The sequence below is a fragment of the Canis lupus genome, chromosome 1 (assembly GCF_048164855.1).
Source record: "Canis lupus baileyi chromosome 1, mCanLup2.hap1, whole genome shotgun sequence".
Taxonomy (NCBI): domain Eukaryota; kingdom Metazoa; phylum Chordata; class Mammalia; order Carnivora; family Canidae; genus Canis; species Canis lupus.
In genome coordinates this window covers 42,216,333-42,240,122 of record NC_132838.1, presented here as the reverse complement: position 1 = coordinate 42,240,122, position 23,790 = coordinate 42,216,333, and the positions used below count along the sequence as shown (strand labels likewise).

The following is a 23,790-nucleotide window of genomic DNA, read 5'->3' as shown; positions in this document are numbered from 1 at the left end:
AGCCTGGTGGGTAGAATAAAGCCATGAATGTTCAGCTGTGACTCAAGGAAATGGATCAGATCTAACGAATGAAATGAAATGAGATGTTAGTCAATTCCTAGAGGTTTTATCTACAGAAATGTTTTCCTTTTTTTTTTTTTTTTAAAGATTTATTTATTTATTTATCATAGACAGAGAGAGAGAGAGGCAGAGACACAGGAGGAGGGAGAAGCAGGCTCCATGCCGGGAGCCTGACGTGGGACTTGATCCCGGGACTCCAGGATCGCGCCCTGGGCCAAAGGCAGGAGCTAAACCACTGAGTCACCCAGGGATCCCCCAGAAATGTTTTCCAACAGCATCATGCATATCCTGTATGAAGAGGGTGAGGCCAATTCACTGGAGTCAGGGCAGCCAGGGGGACCCACAATGAGGCTGGAAAATGCATTTCTCTGGCTCTAGTATCTTATCTAGTGAATTATTCCTGCACTATGTATTTCCAAATTTATGCAGAGAATATATAGTTTGCACTTCATTAAATGCTATTCTGAAGAAAATATCCATCTGGAGTATCACAGAGTAGTCAGATAATAGATATTACCATGTTCTGAGGAAAGTTGAACTCACTTCCCACGTTGAATGGTGTTTGGTTTGGTTGGTCATTTGCCCCTAGGGTAGACACCTACCTGGCCATGAAGACCAAGCTGACAGAGGAGATGGGCATTTTTTACACTGAAAAGCATATTCCAAACATCATATTACCATATTTTGTCAACTATAAGACACCATTATGTTATAGATCAGTAAGAAGAAAAAACGATGCCACTTAATACAGGATATGCTGTTGACAGTAAGAGCATACTGACTTCAGAAATGAAAAAATATGGATATTTTCTATACATGCTAGAACTGATAAAATATGGTAAACATGTTCATTATCATTTAATATTTAGGACTTAAATGACAGAAAAACTAGTGCAGCAATGTGATTAGAGAAAATTGTCCACCACCAAAGCCATAATACCACGAGCTATGCCCCCACCCAAAGGGTAACTCTGGACATCTGAGGCACTTTGGTGACCTGATATCACTATAAACAAATCCCGTGAATACCTTGGTACGGGGGAGAGAGGCTGGAGTTTCAAGCAGTGAAGTCTCCACCTTGCGTGCTGCTGTTCACGTAGCCATCTCCTTCCACTACTGACCATGTTCTTCAAGGGACAGAAAGGAAAGCATGTTATACCAGTAAAGGCTGACAGGGTAGGTATCTACAACTATGAAAATACTGTTTGGGATGTTATGTCATGAAAAGTTGCACAATAATCCAAGTGAATACCAGGAACAATTTTATTCACATGCAATTAGCATAGTACGTTTTTCTTAAAAAGGAAAATGTGAGACATAGGTATTTTTAAAATAGGTTAAGTGTTCACTAAAGACATCAAGATAGAATAAAATTATAGTGTGTTCTTCATCTCAGAAGAGAACAATGAGAGAAATAGGAGAATGCATGAATGATCAGCTTGGACGCCCAGCTTTCAAAATCTGCAACACTGTTTTGAGTATAATCCTTTTACAGTTGGTATAATAAAACAAGAACATTGAATTGTGAAATGATGATACACAAAGAGAGACAGAGAAATTTGGCTTAGGTTAAAATGCGACACCCAATCCTTATAGAAAGGTATTATATTCCATTTGGAAGTACAAGTTTTATTTTTTTTTATTTTTTTATTTTTTAAAAGCGGGGTCAGTTTATTTATTTATTATTAGTGAGCTCTACACCCATTGTGGGTCTTGAATTCATGACCCTCCTCTACTGAATGAGCCAGCCAGGCACCCGTGGAAGTAAAAAGTTTTAATTGTATACACCACGTATGTAGGAAAGAAACTAAAAGTTGCTTCTGTTTAATTCTACTACAGCAGAAATTACAGGCTCAGGTTTCTCTCCTGATATTCAACATCACTGCCAGCAGTCCTCACCACCTTCCAGCACTAGCAGAATGCACAGCCGGCGTGGTAGCAAGCTGGAGATCTTGGGCTTTGGGTCATACAGATGGTGGTGCTTTGAAAAGCAGTCCACAAAACCTTGAATATTCCTGTCTTCAAAAGGTGGGTCAAATTCTCGTTCCCTGAATGTGAACTAGACTGCTGATTTATTTCTAGCAAGGAGGAAAAAGGGGAGCGATGATGGGTAACTTGGATAGGTAGGCCATAAAACCTACTGCAGCTTCCTCCCTGCCTCCTTCTTTGGATCACTCAATCTAGGGGAAGTTAGCTGCCCCATCATGAGAGTTCTACTAAGAAGTCTGTATGGTGAGAGTTTAGGGCATCTTGTCAACAACCACATGACTGAGCCATATTGGAAGTGGAGGCTCTGGCCCCACTCAAGCCTTTTTGCTGACCTCCTGATTTCAACTGCATGAGAGATCCTGAGTCAAAACCATACAGCTGAGCTGCTCCCAAATCTCTAACCCACAAATACTGTGAGATAATAAATGTTTATTGTTCTAAATTGCAAAATTCTGGATAATTTATTCTACAGCAATAGATAACTAACAACAGACCCTGATTTGGGTCCCCATCCCACCCTCGTCATTTAATGAAAGGCAAGTTTTTCTAAGCTTCCATTTCCTTATCTACCAAATGGGAACAACATTATCTTGTAGGGCTATTGTGAGAATTAAATGACATTCTGTGTGTTAGGTGTTTAACACTGTGTCGGCTCAACAGAAAATACTTGTCAAATGTTAGCAACTATTATAATTATAGCTCCCAACTCAAAAACTCTCAAAGAGCTGTGGCAAACAAACCTGAATCCGCAGAGCAGCAGCAAGGAGACTCACATCATCCTCTGCAATGAGACCATTAAAATGTACCCCAAGAGAACCACATCCAAGCTTCCCTAGAAAAAGATTTGAGGAGGAAAAAAAAAGAAGATTTTAGGATACTCTCATTTACAACCAACTGCTCCTAGTAAAAAGCCAGTGTGCTGAGTAATCTCATTTTCAACCAAGGAACTTAGGCTGTCATGGCACAGCTCCCAGGGGGTCACCTGTCCCTGGCACAGCCTTGGGACTCTTGACTGCATCACAGATTTTAGAGTCACACTGAGTGAAAATCTTGCTTTCACCTCTAACCAGGAACTGTGACTTTGGGTCTGTTAATTACTGTGGGTATTTACAACCCCACTGAGGTCTGTGAGAATGAAATGTGATGTGGTACGAAAAGGGCTTGGCATCTGATGTATTTATTTAAACAGTACATATGAAATAAAAGCAATTTCACTCATGTATACAAAGCATAAGAATGAGGACTGAAACACAGCATAATCACAGCCAAAGTGCTGTGTAGAAGATCAGGCTTTCTTTGATAACCTTAAAAATCCCTGCCATAAAAGTAATATGACCAAGTTTCCATAAAAAAATGAGAAATTGTCTTTTAGGATATTCATTTTCAGGATGATCTGGTTTTCAAAATACAGAGGCAACTGTAAGAATTCTACTTCTCCCTTCTTCAGTGGGCACTTACAAAGGTTATGAAAAGCGAGCACACATGTAAAATGCTTTAGCCTATATTCTCCCTTAGAGAAAAAGAAACATTTCTCATAGCAACTTTTTTGAATTAAGAAACTATTTTCCTCTATTTTGGACCACTTGACTTTTATATTATCCATTGTGCTGACAGTCTTTTGCAAGAAAGAGCACAAAACACTTACCCTTAAGTGTTCTGTGATGCTCTACATTCAAACGTATTAAGGGTGTTGGAAAATTATATCCCTCTGGTATTGTTTAAAGATTAGCAACACTTCACAGTTTTATAAATCATATTTAGGCAAAAGCCAAGAGTCATAGAGAATGAGACTGTTTTGTTTTGCCTGAACCACTAGAGATCTGATCTAAAGGTCTTGTCCAAACATTATGGAAAAGAAATATACTTCTTTCCTTTTAATCTCTATCTTTAAATGATGAAGAAATAAGAAAAAGCTACATGCCAGGAGCCGGTATTATTAATTTATTAATAATGCAATTTATTAATGCATAGTCCCAGAACAGAATCACAAGTACCCATGCAAGGGAAGAATATTTCACCTACAGAGTTACACAGTAAGCAATTCCTCCCATAATCTCAGCCACTGCCTTGCATAAGATAGAAGGTGATTAAAATCAACAAAGATTTTAAAACACAATACAAAATGTGCCTACACATATATTTTAAATGTTAGAAGAATCTTGCAAGGGGATGCCTAGGTGGCTCAGTGATTAAGCATCTGCCTTGGGCTGGGTCATGACCCTGGGGGTCCTGGGATCTTAAAAAAAAAAAAAAAGGAAAAGAAAAGAAGAAGCATCTTGCAGGAACCAACATTTCGCTTTCTGAAGAAAGTTACTTGAATTTCAATAATGCTTTTGGTATCATAGTGTTTTCTTTTCCTTCTACTACATTCCATCCCAGACAATTATGATTAATGTTTTCTTTTTGGGAAAATGTAAAATGGTGATCTCAAGGTGACTGGATCAGATGTTGTTACTTTTTTCTGTCTACTTTTCTCTGTTTCACAAACTGTCATGAACACTGTATTGTTTTTGTAGTATGAATAGATGTCATCTTAAAACTGAGAACTTTTAAATTTGGTAACTTAAAAAACCCCTATCATAAAAGTGATAAGACCATTTTTCCATAGAAACTGAGAAATTGTATTGTAGGATATTAATGTTAAGGATAACCTAGGTAAAAAGTTCTGAATCCAGAGAATTTGAAGCAATGAAGATGGTAACTCAGTGAATTGGGAATAACATTCTTAACAAATTTCATGGCTAAAGAGAATCAAGAAAGGAAATCATGACCTCACCCCTCTGCCTGTGTAGAGGCAGGGCTCCACCCGGAGGCTGTCTACACTCTGCCTGCCAAGGCTGTCTGCACTCAGCCCACGAGTCCGGCAGGGGTCCCAGGGGTCCCGTCCCAAACCAAATGGGTCTTTTCACTTCCCACTAAACACTCCCCATTTACTCGTGGTTCTTCCAAGGACAGGTCAATGAATCACTTTAAAAGATGGCCTTTCATTTATAATTTTTCTTCCTAACCAAACTTTCTACAACAAGAAAATGTAAGGCTAATGTGTCATAATGCTTTCCCTGGAAATCAGAATGGTACTTTCCCTGACAGGAGCTGTTTTGAGACCACCCTGGGAATTTTGCCAGAATAAATGAACTGGGAGGGACCAACGCAAATTCTTCTTTGGTCTTCCTGCCATCTCTGCTATATGGACACATTTCAGCTTTTCTGCTGTCTGGCCCAGGGCACCCTTCTTATCACAAAAGCATTGTATGAACCCTCAAATATGCTCTCATCCTCTGGGAGAAATGAGTAACTTAGAAAAACTTTATGTGAAGTTTTGAAAACAGGAAAAGCTAAAAAAAAACTATAAATTAGTATAGATATTAGTATAGATAACATTTTCGAAATCACTGGCGATTAGTTTTAAGTTAAATATATTCATCTTATAGGATAACAAAAAATGCAATAAATGAAATCTTTATATAATTTTTGTAACAATGCTCACAAGGGTTGAACTCATAGCTTAAAACATTTGAATTCCACCATCAAATAACAATGTCTTATTTTTTTAACAGAATATAATGTAAGAATTTTCAAAAAAAGAGGAATTAAATTAGTATCAACTTAAATAAATAGCTCTTTTGAAATCACTGAAACCAAAGTAGGAAGAAATTAACAGAGTCTGTATATAATAAGTTGTATATTCTAAACATCTTGAGACTTTTTAAAAAGTGAGAACACTAAATGTATTACACTGAGAACTAGTTAAAAATTGAAATGAAACCTGACAATAACATTTGAGTCCAATGTTTTAGAATTTCCTGGGAGAAAAAAAGAAGTAAGGGAAACAGGTAATAGATATAATGGATTTTGGAATAATTATAGTTCAAAATTCATAAGCAAATGTCCTTATTTTATTCAAAGTGCACTAAGATAAAGATTGTATTACAAGTGTGTCTAATTTCTTTAAAGCTACCTTCTTACATTCTAAGAAACTCATTGGGAAGAGACCTTCCCTGGCCTGGATTTTCAAACACAGACTTACATTTTGCTAATATGAAATCTGAAAGCTATTTTGTGTGCTAGGGGTGTGAAGACAATCAAGTGGAGGGAGGAGGTGGTGGACCACTTAGTGGCAGCTCCTATGAAAGAGGTGCTATGAGGCAAGAGCTCATTTATTCCTCTCAAGAGCCTTGTTTCCATCGTACCCACAAGGAAACTGAAGATCACAGAACTTAAGTTATTTGCTCAAAGTCACACAGCTTGTAAATACAATGCAATTAAGAGAAAACCAAAACCAAAACAACCTCTCTTCTCTTTGAGTAAAATCAATATGACCCAAATTCCATGCTTTTCCAAACACTGTATTAATTATACTGTCTCCTTTTGGGCTCATGAGAGAGAAAGTTTCAGGTCTCCCAGGATTCCCCAGGTCGTTAGCATGAACCCTGAGATGCACCTGGGGTTCTCCTATCACTCCACACTAAATATACTTACACTCACTTAAAATGATGCTGTCAAGTACTCTGACCCATAAAATTGCTGTTTTGATATTCTTCTCTGGGCCCAACATCAGACCAGCTTCTCCTTTGTCCCATCAGGAAATAAGTCTTAATATTAGAGTACAAAATGGTCTTGCTTAGGATGAATTCTGTTCTTTAGCAAGCAGAGCATTATAAAATCACAGCTTCTGTGATTTGAAACTTAATAATAAAATATTATTGTTATAGCTAGAAAACTGAACATTAACATGTCCTTCTTTTATTTGTTTATTTAGTTAGTTATTTTTACTTGGTAAGGATTTATTATCCAATCATTAAGTCATTCGCTTTCTCAACTCACTTCCAATAGATCAGATTTTCCCTTTGGCATGTCATAGATTTTTATATGCCAGAGTAAAGAACCATAGTATAATTTGGTACTACTCAAGGAAGATACATGTTCCTCTTTTAAATCAAAACATTAGACTCATGCCACAGAAGAGTGAACAGATCCAACAAGTTAGGTGTAGTTGTTTTCTGAGCACTGCCTCTGGGATATCAGCCATCTGAAAAATCTCTCCTGGGATTAAGTATTCAATAAAATGCCTCTATAGAATTACCTCATTATAAATCACCATATCCCATCTATCTTTATGGAGGGGGGGAAAGGGAGGCCTGTACCTTTAAGAGGAGTATGAAAATTTCATTATAAACCCTGCATTCACCCAATCATCAGTTATTTAGGAACCTTTCATTCTTAAGTGTGAATAAAAGCATCTTTCCTTTAAATAATGCTTTAAGAAGTCTTTGTTTAAGGTGGTGAGGTAATGCAAAAAAGGGAGAAAAGCCTTTCATCAATCTATTCAGAGATTAAATTTTCATACTAATCAAAGTTGCTAAAATTAAAATTGCCTGGGGTTCCTGGCTGGCTCTGTCAGTACAGTGTGGAACTCTTGATCTCAGGGTGGTAAGTTCTAGTCCCATGTTGCATAGAGAGATCACTCAAAAATAAAATCTTTTAAAAGGCTCTCTCTCAAAAAATTAAAATTGAATAAATAAAAGTGAAAACTCACTATCAGGAAAAATCATGCTCATATGAATGGTGCGAACATTCTACTTAATCACTAGAGCATTTTTCATCTTGTCTTTGCCCTCTCAGCCCTGTGTTTGCATGAGAGACAAGTTCAAGGAGATATCTATGTATCTACAAACTTCAAACTGCAATCAACCAGAGTACAATTCTGAGTCCAAGTTGATTCACTCATTCAACACTCAGTATTTATTGAGCATGTATTACGTGTCATGTACTAATTCTGGGCAGTAGGCATTCAAAAATCAAGATGAAAACTGCTAGTACTGGACCAGACACATTTAAAATAAACTAACTGTAATCAGTCTACATACAGAATTGTTCTGTCAAAATATAATGCCTTGATCCTTTTTGTTCCCCCCAGAAGGATCACTACATTGAAATCTAATGTTTTTATGAATGCCTTTAAAAAAGTAAAGGTCCTCAAAAGAAACCTATTAAAAATAAGACACAGGGGATCCCTGGGTTGCTCAGTGGTTGGCGCCTGCCTTCGGCCCGGGGCGTGATCCTAGAGTCCTGGGATCGAGTCCCTCGTCTGGCTCCCTGCATGGAGCCTGCTTCTCCTTCTGCCTGTGTCTCTGCCTCTCTCTCCCTCTCTCTGTGTAGCTCATGAATGAATAAATAAAATCTTAAAAAAAAAAAAAAAGATACAGTTTCATTTATTTAATCATAGAGCTCAAAGGAATTCCAAAAGAACACTGAAGTAGTGTCTCTCTCCAGCCAGGATTATGCCAAAGTTGTCCCTAAATATATAAACTTTAATTAAAAGAAAATACTGCAAGTAAATATAACAGCAAAGCAGCATTCATTTAAAAGAACATAAAGGGGATGCCTGGGTGGCTCAGCAGTTGAGCATCTACCTTTGGCTCAGGGCATGATCCTGGGGTCCTGGGATCAAGTCCTGAATCAAGCTCCCCTCAGGGAGCCTGCTTCTCCCTCTGCTTATGTCTCTGCCTCTCTCTCTCTGTGCCTCTCATGAATACATAAATAAATCTTTTATTTTTTTATTTTTTTTATTTATTAGAGACGGGATGGAGGGGGGAGGAGGAAGAGAAAGAGAGAAGAGAGACACATGCAGAGGGAGAAATAGGCTCCATGCAGGGAGCCCAATGCAGGACTCGATCCCGAGTCTCCAGGATCATGCCCTGGGCTGAAGGCGGCACTAAACCGCTAAGCCACTGAGGCTGCCTACATAAATAAATCTTAAAAAGAAAAGAATATAAAGTCATAATTGACTTTCCTCATCCAAATTTTAAGCAGAGGAACAAATCTGTGATGGCCATCATTTATGGCTTGGGCCTTGCTTTTTTCAGGTGGGGAAATAAAGTTATATCCCAAAACTACATATAATTCAAATAAATTATTTAGTGCCTTTTATTTGCTAAAAGGAGAAATTAATCCTATATTCACATTATATTATACCTCTAATTGCTTTATTCATCTGTATGATATTCATGCAGAGCCAAGTACCTGAGCATTCTGGGAAATTCCTGGGCATCATCCCTGCATACTCCAATCCACCCCACCCCCTCCAGCCCCAGAGGGCTTTTAATATGATTGGTTAATTTTGGGAGGAGGAAAATTTCCTTTTTTTAAAAAAAATATTTATTTATTTATTATTTATGATAGACATAGAGAGAGAGAGAGGCAGAGACACAGGAGGAGGGAGAAGCAGGCTCCATGCCTGGAGCCTGATGCGGGACTCGATCCCGGGACTCCAGGATCGCGCCCTGGGCCAAAGGCAGGCGCTAGACCACTGAGCCACCCAGGGATCCCCCGGGAGGAGGAAAATTTCCTAGAGGGGTGGGTCTATTATTTTTCTTTTTGAAGTAATGGTTATATATTAATAATAGTTATATGAGTTTCAGTAATACATTGTTTTTTTTTCCTCCTATTACATTCCAATCCAATTAAGTTCAGTGCATTTTTTGTGGAAGAATATAAAATGGTTATCTTAAGGTGACTGGATCAAAGTTTTACACACACACACACAATTTGATACTATTCTCTATTTCACTCTTCTGTGGAGCAGTCTAGGTTTCCAGATCTAGCAAAAGTGAAAGAGGACAGAGACCCACTTTGGCTCAACCTCTGACCACCCTGGGGAAAAATGCTGCCCAACAGGCCAGCTCAGCATGGTCCTCTCCAACACTGAAACCTGAAGGCTGCAGGTAACAGGGAAGTAGGATCTCTTATACACACGTTACCCAAGGATTGAAAAGGTGGGCTAGGTACAGTGCAAAGCTTTCTTAGTCTCAGAGAGTCTTTCAGTGAATGAGAAAAAAGCATCCCTCTGGGCCTGTTCTACTGGTCCCTCGCCTGGATATGCTGATGTGGGCACAGCCCCAGCTCCTCTGAAGGGTGGTGGGGGCAGGGAGGTCTGGTATGGTCCCAGACATTCCTGGATCCCTTGGTGAAACACCATCCTAAGACCACCTGTTTCTGATGGCGACTTTCACACTGCTCTGAGGTGCCTCTGAGGCTCCAAGGAAGTGCCTGAGGGGTCACTACAAGGGGAAATCAGGCACAAGGGCTGGTCTCCATTCCCATCCCTCCCAGCAACTGTTTTCATTTGCTTTGACATGTTGAGGTTCATCTAAAGATTTCTTTGGGAGAATGGATTCTGCTCTGTTGTACAAGACTGGAAACCACTATTTCTAGTGTATCTCACACATGGACGGATAATCTACTTCAGATCACAACCGACCTGACTACTCCATGCTAGGGGCCAGGAGGGGCATGTCTGCATGTGGGAGTGGAAGGCGGCTACCGTAGCTGGCATCTTGGCTTCTCTTCACCTGACGATGTAGTTTCAGTATCAGGTAACTCAATGAGTAGGCCGTCAACATTCTGAGTTTCCTATTCTCTATACAGATGCTGATGATGACCAACCTTTCAGGGACATCCTCTCTTCTGAATAAGGTTAACATTTCTCATAACAATCTTACCTGCTTTCATTAGCAGCCCAACACCAATTTTAAGACATTTGCCCACCTGATAGGAAGTCATGGGAACAGTTGAGAACCGTAGTTCCTGGCTGTATCCAAGAAAGGGGAATCTCTTCTGGCTTAGGAGAGCCTAACACCACAATATCAGACTCAAGAAGCTAGAAAGAAAAAGAAAAACATCACATGTGTTTTAATCTGTGGCAGAGACACATGACTAGCGATCTGTGTCAACTAACTTCCGTGCAATATATAACAGCCATCCAGTTTGGTGCCACCCTAAGAACATGGACAGAATCACTTCACTAATTTCTTAATGCAGCACATGTCAGGACAAGGCATGATTATCGTATCCTAGAAAGAAAAAGGGGCACAATTTCTTCAAGGTAGCCAGTTCAGCGTGTCCACTGGGTGCAGTATCACCATCTACACGTTTTCACCACTAACTACAGTCTCCAGAGAAAGGATGGGGCCATGGAAACTACACGGATGGAGGCAGGAGACTGAAAGGGGTACAGGATGGGCGGTGTCCGGATTCATGCAGTGGCTCAGGAGGAGGGCGGGGGTGGTTGCAGGGTAGCCACTTGAAGATCTGGCCAGTTTGGGGGGCCTGCAGGCCTGTACAACTACACAGTCAAAATTAGGCCCATATGGAACTTTTACTGGATCTATGGGAGGAATTTCAAAAGCTCAAGAAAGAATCTCATTTTCTGGGAGGCTCTGCTTAGTCTCCTGTAAAACGGCTTGGTTTTTTTTTGTTTTTTTGTTTTTTGTTTAAGAAAAAGGAAAGAATGCAACTATTGACACAAAACACATTCATCACAACTGTCTTGTCCAATTTTGATAACAGTGTTGGAGAAACATGTCTGGTAGGAAGGGGACATTTAGAAGAGATTGACTCTGATCTCAACCAAATAATGACCATCTGTCCCAGTACTATCCCAACTAAGCAATAGATGATCACAATCTGGATCCATGTGCAGAGGTGAGAGGTGGAGGAGGAATCTGAAGGACCTATGAGGGAAAACAGCTCTGATCGCATGTGTCAGCTATGTGGGTTGGCATTACTACCAACCCACTTAATAGACAAGGAAACTGAGGCTCAGAAAACGTAAGCATCTCTCTCATAAGTTCTGTTTCCCCTAGAGGAGCCAGTCTTAGAACACTCAATGAGGGAGAAAGAGACAACTGCCCATCCTCCACTCCCCCACACTGCTTTCCTCCCCACATTGCTTTGCCCGCAGACTTCCATGCCCTGCAACCAACCGCAGACTCTTTAGAATCAGACAGATAGAGGAGAGGAAGACAAAACATAGACATACCCATTGCTGCTACCACCACCCAAGTTCCCCATAACTAAAGGTGCTCATGCGCCCTCATCCATTCTCTGCTTGGACAGGCTGATTGCTGCGGGAAGCACCGGGTCAGCAATTCAGCCTAAGTCTTCTGTAACACACTTTGGGCAAGAGGCTGCATCCACTAACGTCTCTTAAAAATCTCAGGACAAGAGATGGCAGTGCAGGGAAGCAGATCCATGACAGGCCTAGCTGGTTTATGAAAGTAAAAGGCCAGGATCTAGAACAGATCCAAATTCCTCTGACAGAGGAGGAACACGGTAACAATTTAAAAGGCATGTCTTTTCAAAGAGCAGGTGAAGGCAACCTTTAAAGTTAGCATCCCAGGAACACCTGATCTATTTGATCAATTTGGTCACGTCAACAGGGAAAAGGGAATTAACACATTCACTGGACCCAAACAGTGCTTGCTGCTTTCCACTACCACACATTAAGACACAGGAAGAGTATGCTGAAATGGTGTCACAGTAAATCAATTGTGTGACTCACATTAAAAAGAGAAGAAGCCCCTACTAAAACTGTCATCCTTTTTTTTTTAAAGATTTTATTTATTTATTCATGAGAGACAAACACGGGGGGGGGCGGGCAGAGACACAGGCAGAGGGAGAAGCAGGCTCCATGCAGGGAGCCTGACGTGGGACTCGATCCCAAGCCCTGTCTCTCCTAAAGGACGGCTCTGTGGGCTTTGAGAAGGCCCAAGAGGACAGGGAAATAAGTCTTTTTTTTTTTTTAAGATTTTATTTATTTATGAGAGAGAGAGAGAGATGTAGAGACACAGGCAGAGGACAAGCAGGTTTCATGCAGGGAGCCCAATGTGGGACTTGATCCTGGGGCTCCAGGATCACGCCCTAGGCTGAAGGCAGCGCTAAACCGCTGAGCCACCCGGGCTGCCCGTCATCCTTTTTTTTTTTTTTTTAAATGCTGTGGGACCACAACACTGTGAAACGGAATTCAAAAGTTTACTGCTAACATCCCCAGTAATCTAGTGCGTTTAGTGCCACATGTTCTCCAAAGGCAGATCCTAAGAGCCGCTAAATTTTTGAGTGATGTTACATTTAGGGACAAAAAAGTGTTAAGGAAAGAGGATTTTAAACATCTGAATTTAAAAAATGTACTTCTTCATCTATTGATACTACTGGAGATATTCAAACATAGCAAGCCTCGAGAGAAAACTCAAATGTTTAACTCTCGTTGGAAATAATCAGCAGATAAGAAATGCCATTTTTGCTACATTTTCATGCACAAGAGCAGCAAAAACAGAATATGTTAAAACATATTAAAAGTTTTAAATAGTTAAGAAAAAAAAAAAAGGAAGTTAATAAGTACAAGCCCGAAACATTCATTTTGGAAAAAGCCAAGGATCACAGGTTCATGTAAGTCCCCCAAGAACACTTAGTTTCCTACACATGGTGCTTTTGATACAACCTGTTCTTTTCATTACCTATAAAACTCGGGGATCTCATTCTGACTCCTCAACTCCATATTTAAACACAACCCTCAAGTGGGCTGTGCTAATAAGCAACTGGAGGACAGTTGATCCCACAGAGAAACGACAAAAATCTCCACCATTAGGAATGATCACATTGGAGATGCTAATTCTTTCTGGAAGGAAAACTGCTAGCTGCTTAAATCAATAAATAACTCACTGAGGAGTAAGGAAGATTTTAATGAGCTAGAATTCAAGGAGAATTATCGTCTCGCTGGCTGTTTCTACTTTCCTCCTCCCAAATGGGAAAGACCCTGGCCAAAGCCAGCCTTGAAACTCTACCTCGTAACAAAATACTGCTTTCTCTGCTGAGGCTTGAGTAGAAGCAGCTTACAGAGCACCGCCCACTCCCCAGGCGGAAGACCAAATGTTAAAACAATGGTAAGACACAGATATGCTGACCTTAACGTGGAGCATGTGGGAGTAACATAGTTTAGAGCTCATGAAAACTATTTTTCACTACGTCATTGATTTTTAAGGGGTGGGGGGGCAAGCATCAGAAAATGGACAGAGGGAGATGCAGGGAAGATGTGATTTGCAAGGTCCTAAGGAACACCATGATTTTGTATTTAGCAAAAACAAAACAAAACCAACAACAACAAAAAAAAGGCATTTTAAAATTCAAATTACAGAAAGTACAACGCCCCCCCCAAGCCAGAATTTATCTTCCGCTATCAATGTGTTTTGAAAGGGCACATATGGAAATCTTAGGTATGAGATATGTATATTATCTGAAAGCTGGGATGAGTTAGGAAAAAAAAAAGTTGAAAAATAAGTCTTGATGAATTGTGAAAACTTGTTTTCTGAACTGTGTTAGTAATGAACAATATAGAAACAGGTTTTATAGGTCTCAGGTAATATCACAATTGTGGTCCTTTATCCAGCAAAGATTTGCTTCTAAAATTACAGTAACTTAAAGAGAATAAAGAAGGTCCAGAATTCTTAGTGAGTATACTCAGCAGCCAAATCCCAGGTGCAACTTGGGACAGACGCTGAGGTTGCTGAGGATCTGAAAATAAAAAAAAATCCCTGCCTACAAGAACTTAGAACTAGGATCTTCTAGATAGAAGATCTATCTTCTAGTGGTGCATAGGACAAACCACTATGGGATAGGAAAAGAAATGGTTAAACATCCAATTTCTACTTATTTTGCCAACACAGACATTGGTGTTCTTGATCAGTCCCTGCACATGAGTTGGGCAGGCATCACACACACAGGGAGTGGTCTTGAGGCAAGGGCAGCTTGAACTTGTTCTCCTTTTTTTTTAATTTGAGGGGAAGAGGGGCAGAGGAGAGAATCTCAAGCAGATTCTGCACTGAGCATGGAGCCCAACATGGGACTTGATCCTACAATCCAGGAGATCATGACCAGGGTTGAAACCCAAAGTCCCATGCTTAACCACCCAGGCACCCCGTGTTCTCCCACTTTTGATAAACTGGGACACATCGTTGGTCGTGTGAGCCTGGTTAAGTGGCTCATATGTTCTACAGCAGATTCTTTAGATTGCTTTGCAATGTAAGGTGTGTCTGTGAAATCTTACGTGGCACAGGGGCTCCTTGAGTATTGCATGGCAAAGTCCTAAAAAGTTAGGTGGTTCTTTTTTTTTTTTTTTTTTCTTCCTAATGAAATGTCACTTTTCTTTCTACAAACACCAAATTTCCAAATTTGCTGACCTTTTCTCACTAACCGACAAGTAGCTCTTTGATAGAGTTACTTTGTTTGGTTGCCCTCACACCACCAGACAGGTTTTAGGAAGGTTACTCCGGAAGCTGGACTGAGAATGGGTTTGAGAGAGTGGGAGGGAAACATGCATGGGGAGGAGACATTTGGTAGGAAGTTAGATTCGAACTCAGGATGGTCAGGGAGGAGAGGACGTTGGCTGGGATCTGTCAGCATACAGATGTAGTTAAACTCAGAAACTTGGTGATCTCAGAGAAACAGGTAGAATGGGCAGGAAAGGGGCCTTAAGTACATCCCTGGGAGTATTCTTATCTTCATGGTAAGAGAAGAGAAGCAAATGGTGACTCTGGAGTGGCCCAGGAGGTAGGAAGAGTAGAGTAGTCACACAGGCAAAGGGGAGAGGGCATAGTCAACAGGTATGAATGACACCCAATGGCCAAACAAACAAAAAGCAAAAAAATCCATTTTGGGCAATTAGGAATTCATCAGTGACTTTCCTATAGAAATGGGCATTAGCAACTCTGCCTGGCAAATTCCTGCCGTTTGAGTCAAGTGTGTTCCCTGCAGATGGAGGCTTCATCCAGGCTGAGTGTTTCATGAGCAGAGACTCTGTTTATTCATCCATTAATTTAACTTGGGATGTCTAACTTTCTAGTTGAATTAACTGAACATCTACCATAGATAGCATTTAAGGCTTTGTACCTAAGGATTGATATCCACATTTTACTGAAATATTAAGCAGATTATCAAATAGAAAGTAATCTAAAAGGGGATGCCTGGGTGGCTTAGTGTTGAACATCTGCCTTCAGTTCAGGGCATGATCCTGGGATCCGGAATCCAGTTTCCGCATAGGGCTCCCTGCATGGAGCCTGCTTCTCCCTCTGCCTGTGTCTCTGCCTCTCTCCCTCTCTGTGTCTCTCTTGACTAAATAAATATTTTTTTAAAAAGAGAAAGTAACCTAAAAGAAGAACGTCAAATCATTTTCATTCAGATCTTGTAAAACTTTGGCAAGATAAGAGAATGACAATTTCGGCAAAAGGCATTCCCCCCATCCCCTTCCTTGCACACCAAGTGATCTCATCTTGGCAAAGTTCTTTTCCTTTCAGAAACTGGGCATCTATCTTTTTTCCACTCCTCTGTGATCAGATCACTGGCTTTTAAAACTAAGACCTATCTTGTGCTTCTTTTGTAAATCAGAATGACTACAAGCCAAACGGACAGTTAAGGATTATGATTAACAGCACTCATCTATCAACTTTTTCCTCCGAAGGATAAGAAATGACCTTGCTTTTCCTACATGTTCTAAGTCTACCTCTTACAAAGCCATTCAACACACTTACCACTCCATGTAATGAGAAGAGTACCAACGAGATTCAGGTGGGTCCAGAATCATAGACAAGACACTTTCCCTTCAGGTGTAGCTGATGCTGACATGAGGTATAACACATAAGAGAAGGAAAGTACAACCTCACATCTGGTAATGGGAGTATTTTGAAGGATTCATAAAAAATAATTCCCTTCCTCACACTCTAGGGAGAAAATCAAATTAAAAAGGATGGCTAAGAGAGGAGAGAGTCTGTGTGTGTGTTAAGGAGAATCTAATATGACAAAGACCCAGAGCCACGTGGCACAAAAAGGAGGAAATACCTAAGTCATAGTTCCCAGAGCAGCACTAAGCCAGCCAGGCCTCACAGAGAGAGGCAGGACAGCCCTGACGATCTACCTTCTTGTTAACCCGGTACCTAAATAGCTACAGCCTGCTGGAGTTACTGCAAGTGATGCAGCTGTGGAAAATTTAACTTTGTATTTCCTGACCCGTTTGCCATTTTCCAATTCTGAACTTTGGATTACACATCTGCACATTTTTTTTGCATTGTTTCCTCTGAGTCACTCTCAGGCTTCGGGTCACCTCCTCTGGAAAGCAAAGAAGTTGCCCTGGACAGAGGGGGGCCTGAGGTGCGGTCGGGAGCGTGCTCACTGGAGTTACAAGACCTCGGCTCAAGTGCAGGCTCTGCTGCTTCTCATGGGTGACCAGGCTCACCACCATTCATCTGCATGTGTAACGTTAATGAGATGCTAGAGGAAAAAAGTTTGAGGACCATATCTTTACTCAAATGTAAGGTGCTTTATTGTTGTGGATTATGTTTAATACCTACCAATTCAAGTATTCTAATTCTTTAAATCCTATTTTAATTTGGGAACATCATTTACACTGGGGAAGAAGGGGTGAAAGGTGGAGCTGGGCTCTGCCAACGTGCAAAGAGCCCAACAGGGACGATACTAGGTGGACTGGAGGGGATACCTCTGGCCTGTTTGCTACAGGATGCGCTGGGAGCCCTTCTTTTGTGCTTATGCACCTCAAACTCTGTATAACTAACAGGCATGTAACCATATATGGACCCCTGGAGTGCATGCCCATTGGTTCCAACAGATTCTCTCACAAATCCTTTTCTCACCAATGCTAGATATAATTGGCTTGATTTGGAGACTTAAAAAAAAAAAAAGTCCTATTCCAGTGCACCTGGGTGGCACAGTGATTCAGTGTCTGCCTTCGGCTAAGGGTGTAATCCCAGGGTCCTGGGATTGAGTCCTGAATTGGGCTCCCCATGGGGACCCTGCTTCTCCCTCTGCCTGTGTCTCTGCCTCTCTCTGTGTCTCTCATGAATATTTTTTTTAAAAAACAATAAATAAATAAATAAATAAATAAATAAATAAATAAATAAATAAAATAATGATGTCTTACCTTTTGTACCCACCAGTACCTGACAGCTCAGATGAGGAACATCAGAGATCAGTCCCAAGACATTAGACTTGCATTGAGTTCACTCTTGTTTTTTCCCAACAGTTTGTCATCCCAGATAGAGGAGTAGCAGAAGTAGACTCAATACCATTCCCTCCCTGAGGCCTTGGGCTTGTCACCAGCCTGCCAGGGAGGGTGTCAACCTCCTTGAGAGGGCAGGTGGGGGGTCCCAGTCACATTGATAGTAGTCCCTCTTCTTTCACCACACCAGTTACAGGTGCAGGTGGTGGAGGAGACTGTCCCAGATCCCAGGGCACCACAGATTTTGTGCCAAGCAAATACCAAGGTTGTTCAGTAATGTGTGACTAAGTGACCTGAGTCATGGAGGGCACAGAGCAATCTTCAATGGATTTTTCCATGTTCATGGGCTGAAAATGCCTCTGGATGTCACTTCCCATTATTCTCACTCCTGCCACTCCCCAATCATTGCATCACTTACTAACTCCAGAGAGGGGGGTGAATAGGACTCTTTTTTTAAAAGAAGATTTTATTTATTTATTCATAAGAATGTGCTAAGCTATTATTCTCATGAATAAATGAATAAATAAAGGCAGAGACACAGACAGAGGGAAAAGCAGGCTCAACGACTGAGCCACTCAGGCATCCCAAAAAGGCTAGACTTTAAAGGTACTTTTAAGAGACTGGGTTTTGTGATGATCTAGAATAAGAGCTGACTCAGGACAGTGGCTAAAAATGCAGGCTGTACCACCTCTATCATTTTATGACTTTAGAGATTTGGAAAGTCTCTACTTCTTAGAGTCTCAGTTTCCTTATCTGTGATATGGGGAGAATGAGAATTTTCTGAACAGGAAATCTGTGCAGAATCAATGAGACAATGTGAGCAAAGCACTGAGCCTGATTCATGGTGCGAACTCAACTAATGTGAGCGGTCATTACTGTCGTTACAATAGGTCATTAGTTTAAGTGTGGCCTCTACTGTGAAAGAGTTATTATGCTCACCAGAAACCTTGAAGGCCAGAAGATAGTAGGGTAACATAAAGTGCTGAAGAAAAAAAAAAAAATCTGTCAATGAGAATTCTCCATCCAGCAAAAAAGGTATTTCAAAAACAAGGGAGAAATTAGTATATTCACATATTAACAAAACGAAGGGAGTATATTATCACTAGACCTGCCCTACAAGAAATGCAAAAAGGAGTCCTCAGGGTAGAAATGACAGGACACTTGACATTAACTCCAAGCCTTATGATGAAATAAAGATCTCCAGAAAAACCAGTATTATTGTAATTTTGGTTTGTAAGTATGTTTTCTTTCCACAGCATTTAAAAGGCAAATACATTATAAATTTAAAAATATTTTTTTAAAAACCCCAATCGTGTAACTCACTAATCTCATCTAGTTAATATTTTTAAAAGATTTTATTTATTTGACAGAGAGAGAGAGAGAGAGAGAAGGAGAGCACAAGCAGGGGGAGCTGCAGGGAGAGGGAGAAGTAGGCTCCTGGCTGAGCAGAGAGCCCAATGAGGGGCTCGACCTGAGCCGAAGGCAGGGGCTTAACTGACTGAGCCACCTAGGTGCCCCTAATCTCATCCCGTTTAAAAGCTAGGGATTTTTTCCCTCCGAATCTTTCGAAAAAAGGATTATTCTTTTTTCAGGATTTCATATGTACAATACAAACATATTTAGAATTTTCCAAATCACTTTTATAAGCCATGCTGTGCAGTGAATTTAAACTGGAAATGACTGTGATCATTTAGCTTTGCTCAAAAAAACCCAACATACTTTGATCCTTTAAATGGGAAAGACTTGGATTTTTTCTGTTCTTGTGTTAGTACTAGTTTCGAGGGTCTCTTTGGTTAGAAGGAGGAGAAATGAGATCCTTTGAGAAAAACAAAATAAAACGGTTCTCTTATTTCTGGGTTATTTCTTATACACACAGCTGGGATTGACCCGATCTGTCACAGCTGGAGGCCATTTCACCCGGTCCTCCAGCTGTGTCTAACCACAAATTCAGAAGAGGCTCTCCTGCTAGCAGTACCGAGTAAGGGGGTGTGCACATGGGGCCCCAAGGAACCTGTCAACCTCTCTTCCCTGGAGAGGGGTACCACTCCAACTCATAAATACCAAATGCAGAACATTCCCTCACCTCAAATTGCTTTTGGCATCAGAGTGAACTCATCAGGGTGAGGAAGAGATAAGCCAGTTCTCACTGGGCAGCAGCTCTGTCCAGTCCCCACATTGGGGAGACATTCCACACCAGGGGTCTGGGAAGCTGAGTGTGGGGCCTCTGTGTGGGTGGAGGAAGGGTGGTGATTCCTTAGCCCTACCCAAAAACAATCAGATCCAGTGCTTTGGCTTACTGACATCTGATGCTCCTCCACAGCATGCAGCTAATTTGGACAAATGCCCAGACATTCTTCCCCTCCCCCACGCATAAATGCATAACATATAGCAAAGCCCAGAAGTGATGCTCAAACAAAGCAGGAAAGTTATTCTTAATTTTCAGTGACACACTCAGATGGGCATAGAATGGTAAAGCTGCAAATTACAAAAGTCTACTCTATTTTGCACAAAACTCTAAAAAGGTACATCTCAATCCTTCATGTTCAGGCCCCATGGAGATTTTATGCATAATCAGCATCCATTTCTATTTAACTAACTCTATGTAACCATTCCTCTATATTGTAGGGAGGAATAACATTCCCATAAGAAGTAATTAATAAACAAGGAACACCCACCAGACACAACTTGAAGTACAGGGGCTTCTGAGTAACAGAACGAAGAGAGGTCCCCCACAGCCAGGAGCAAAGGATCTCTGTTAAATTACTTAAGGTTGGGGATACACCTGGTAGAGAGTGGGGGATGACCCTGGACAGGCCAAAGCTGGGCATCCACTCTTTCCAAGACAGTCTCTCTTTTTTGCTTTGGTCTCATTCCCTCCACCTCCACATGTTGTTGGGAAGCCTCACATAGGCGTCTCTCCTTCTGCCAGCCATACATTAGAAAGAAGCATATCTACCGGGCTTCCAATGAGGGACCTAGGTCCCACTATTTTTTAGCTTACCTCCTTATGATTTAATCAACCCACTGACTTTTCCACATTGTGAAGCTTGCCAGTGCCTTTCCTGACTCACCATTAACAGCAGCCAAGCAATTAATGTGGATGTCTGTAGGTGCTAAGTTCTGTGGTAAGCAAACTTATATCACGGAATGCCCCCAGCAGCCCTATGAGGTAGGGGGTATAACGATCCCCATTCTACACATAAAGAGACAAGAGACAAGGTTCAGAAAAGGCTTGAATCCAGAGCTGTTTGTCACCAAAGCCTATGTCCTAATCCTTACCAAGAACACAAATACCATGTCTGACTCCACACCCTCCAAGGCAGTTCCTACCGGTAGCAATAGGCTGTAATTGCTTGTACGTCATACCAAACTTGAGAGGTTATGTGTAGTGGAGGAGGTGGTACACAGGACTCTAATGTTACATGGTCACCTCTGATCCCCAACCTCTCAGGAAGGAAATCCCCAACCAGATGGCCAACAGGGGCTCTTGTTCCATGTCAAGTACAAATAAGCCTATTAAGAAATGCTTTACAAATATGAGTTCCTTTGACCTAATAGCCATAATCTTCTATTTCCCCTCTTCTTTCCCCAACACTTATCATTGCTGATAAGGAGAGCCTAAATGTACTATCATCTTACATTGTGCTCTTTATTCCTTGTTGATATAATTAGAAAACAAAAATCCCAAACTGTGGTTACATTTACATGTTCACTGTTTTTCACAGTGAAGGAAAGTTTCCTAAGGGTGTGGCAAGGGTGGACATACCCTGTCCTGGGCAGGACCCCAGGATGCAACCCACGTTGAGGTGCTACCACTGTAGTCTGCAGAGGTCTGCTGACCCTTTGAAACAAGGCCTAGCCACGGCCTATGTTTTAGAAATACAATACAGAAGAGTGAAAAGTCAAATGTCAGGAGGCATATGTGGGGAGGTACATGGCTAGTGAAGTTCTAGACGCTGGCATGAAAATAGAAAGATAAAGGCTTTGCCTCGTGGTGGGACAAGTAGTAAGTAGGCCAGGTAGAAGGGGGCTGAATTCTAGAGGCCAAAAAAATTTCAAAGATGAGTATGAGGAGCCCTGAACCTTCCTTTCCAAATTTCCAGCTACAAAGATGAAGCAATAAGGAGAAAGTCCACAGTCTCTAAGATTTACAGTGATGCCATTATAAGTGCCCAGGAATCAAGAAATAGAATGTGTGTGCAACACAAACTATTCCAGAGAACTTTCTTGGATATCTACCCCATTTCTGGATTCTCTAGAGAGTAAAGCCACTTGATTGTTCTCAAAGTTAGGATGAGATTTATCCCAAAGAAGAGTCAAGGTGATTTATTTCCATAATAAAAAAGTACTTTGAAAGATGTCTTTGTTTTACAAAAATACAGATACAACTAGCAAAGTATCTGTGACAGCTGTGAAAACATTCAGTTGCCAATGAAGGTATTTTTCTCTTTTTTGCCACAGCTGTTCAGTTCAGAGTAAGGTCTGTTTTCCTCTTCCACTAAGCTTCCAAATCAAAAATCCCCGACTCTGAATTTCAAAACCTAGTCCTTGAATTTTCTTGAATAGGCTGCCACCATGTGGTGACCACTAAAAAGGCACATAGGTTTGAGCTTAAATGTGAGACCACATTTCTTAGCTGTCTTAATGGGAGAAAGAACTTTGTTTATTAGATCCATCTGCCACTCAAATATTACAATTCTCAGTCAAAACACCTGCCTTCCCTGGACAGGACTACAACTGCTCATCTCTGTTCTCATGGGGCACATGAGGAACGTGTATTTTTCGATGTTGTTCTGCAGTTACTCTATTGTACTTAACCCTTTTAATTTAACTTCACAAATTTGCTTGAAATTTTTGAAATTAAAAACTTTTATTAAGTGTTCCAGCCATGAAATTGTAAAAAAATGACATAATGCACTTGGACACCCAGCCCATTGCCCAGAAAAAAGGCATGATCAATTTAAGTGAGTTTTCTTTCCACCTACACCCACCTCTTTGTCCCTATAGTTTCCTGATTTAGTTCAAGGTCCATAGATTTCTTTATTCTTTTACTTAATATATGAAGCCCTAAAACATAGATATATATGGTATTGCTTTTAGACCTCAAATAAATGGTGTCACATGCAATATCCCTTGTGCAAATGCTTTTTTCTAGAAAGCACTATATTGAAAAATTCTTTCACATTGATATTTATAGCTCAAGTTCTCTTCAAAATTGTCTTGTTTTTGCCCTTCTGCCTCCAGGTAAATTTTAGAATCATCTTGTCAAACAATCCAAAATAATAATAAGTCAAAAAAAAATAATAATAATAATAAGTCAAGACTTTAACTCAAATTTATAGATTAATTTGGGCAGAATCAGTATCTTTAAGATATTGAGTCCTCTTATCCATGAACATGGTATCTGTTTTTGATTCTTCAATCACCTTCATCAAAATTACATAATTTCTTTCAAAAGATCAGAAATAACTTCTGTTAAATATATTCCTAAGTACCTTGTATTCCCATTGCTATTATAAACTATAATTTAAAAATTAATTTTTAAAAAATTAATAAGAAATTATGGGGCACCTGGGGTGGCATAGCTGGTTGAACATCTGACTCTTGGTTTCAGCTCTGGTTGAGATCTCCGGGTCATGAGATCAAGCCCTGCATCAGGCTCTGTACTTAGCAGAGAGTCCACTTAGGGCTTTCCCTCTCGTTCTACTGCTCACATGCATGAGCTCTCTCCCTTTGTCTCTCTCAAATGAATAAATCTTTAAAAAGAATTTTTGAACTGTGAGTGCAGTGTTTAGAAATGCAATTGGTTTTTGCATCTTGATCTTATATCCAAGAACCCAAGTGAATCTTACTCTCCTCTTTTTCATAGATTCTTTTGGGCTTTTTATGTAGGTAATATT

The 23,790-nt window shown here is 40.6% G+C and overlaps 1 protein-coding gene across 3 annotated transcripts in view; it reads right to left on the bottom strand.

Annotated features, from left to right (window-relative positions):
• Window positions 1–23,790, bottom strand: part of MTHFD1L (methylenetetrahydrofolate dehydrogenase (NADP+ dependent) 1 like) — a 187,116-nt gene that overhangs the window by 147,040 nt on the left and 16,286 nt on the right. For 2 of the 3 annotated variants that reach the window (XM_072827792.1, XM_072827803.1), the window contains exons 8-10: window positions 10,597–10,708; window positions 2,790–2,881; window positions 1,090–1,187 (exon numbers count right to left, since the gene is read on the bottom strand). In XM_072827792.1, coding sequence (XP_072683893.1) covers window positions 1,090–1,187; window positions 2,790–2,881; window positions 10,597–10,708 — 302 coding nt within the window. Of the gene's footprint in view, window positions 1–1,089; window positions 1,188–2,789; window positions 2,882–10,596; window positions 10,709–17,812; window positions 18,090–23,790 lie in introns of those variants that run through there. The other variant, XM_072827812.1, reaches the window with a different exon arrangement.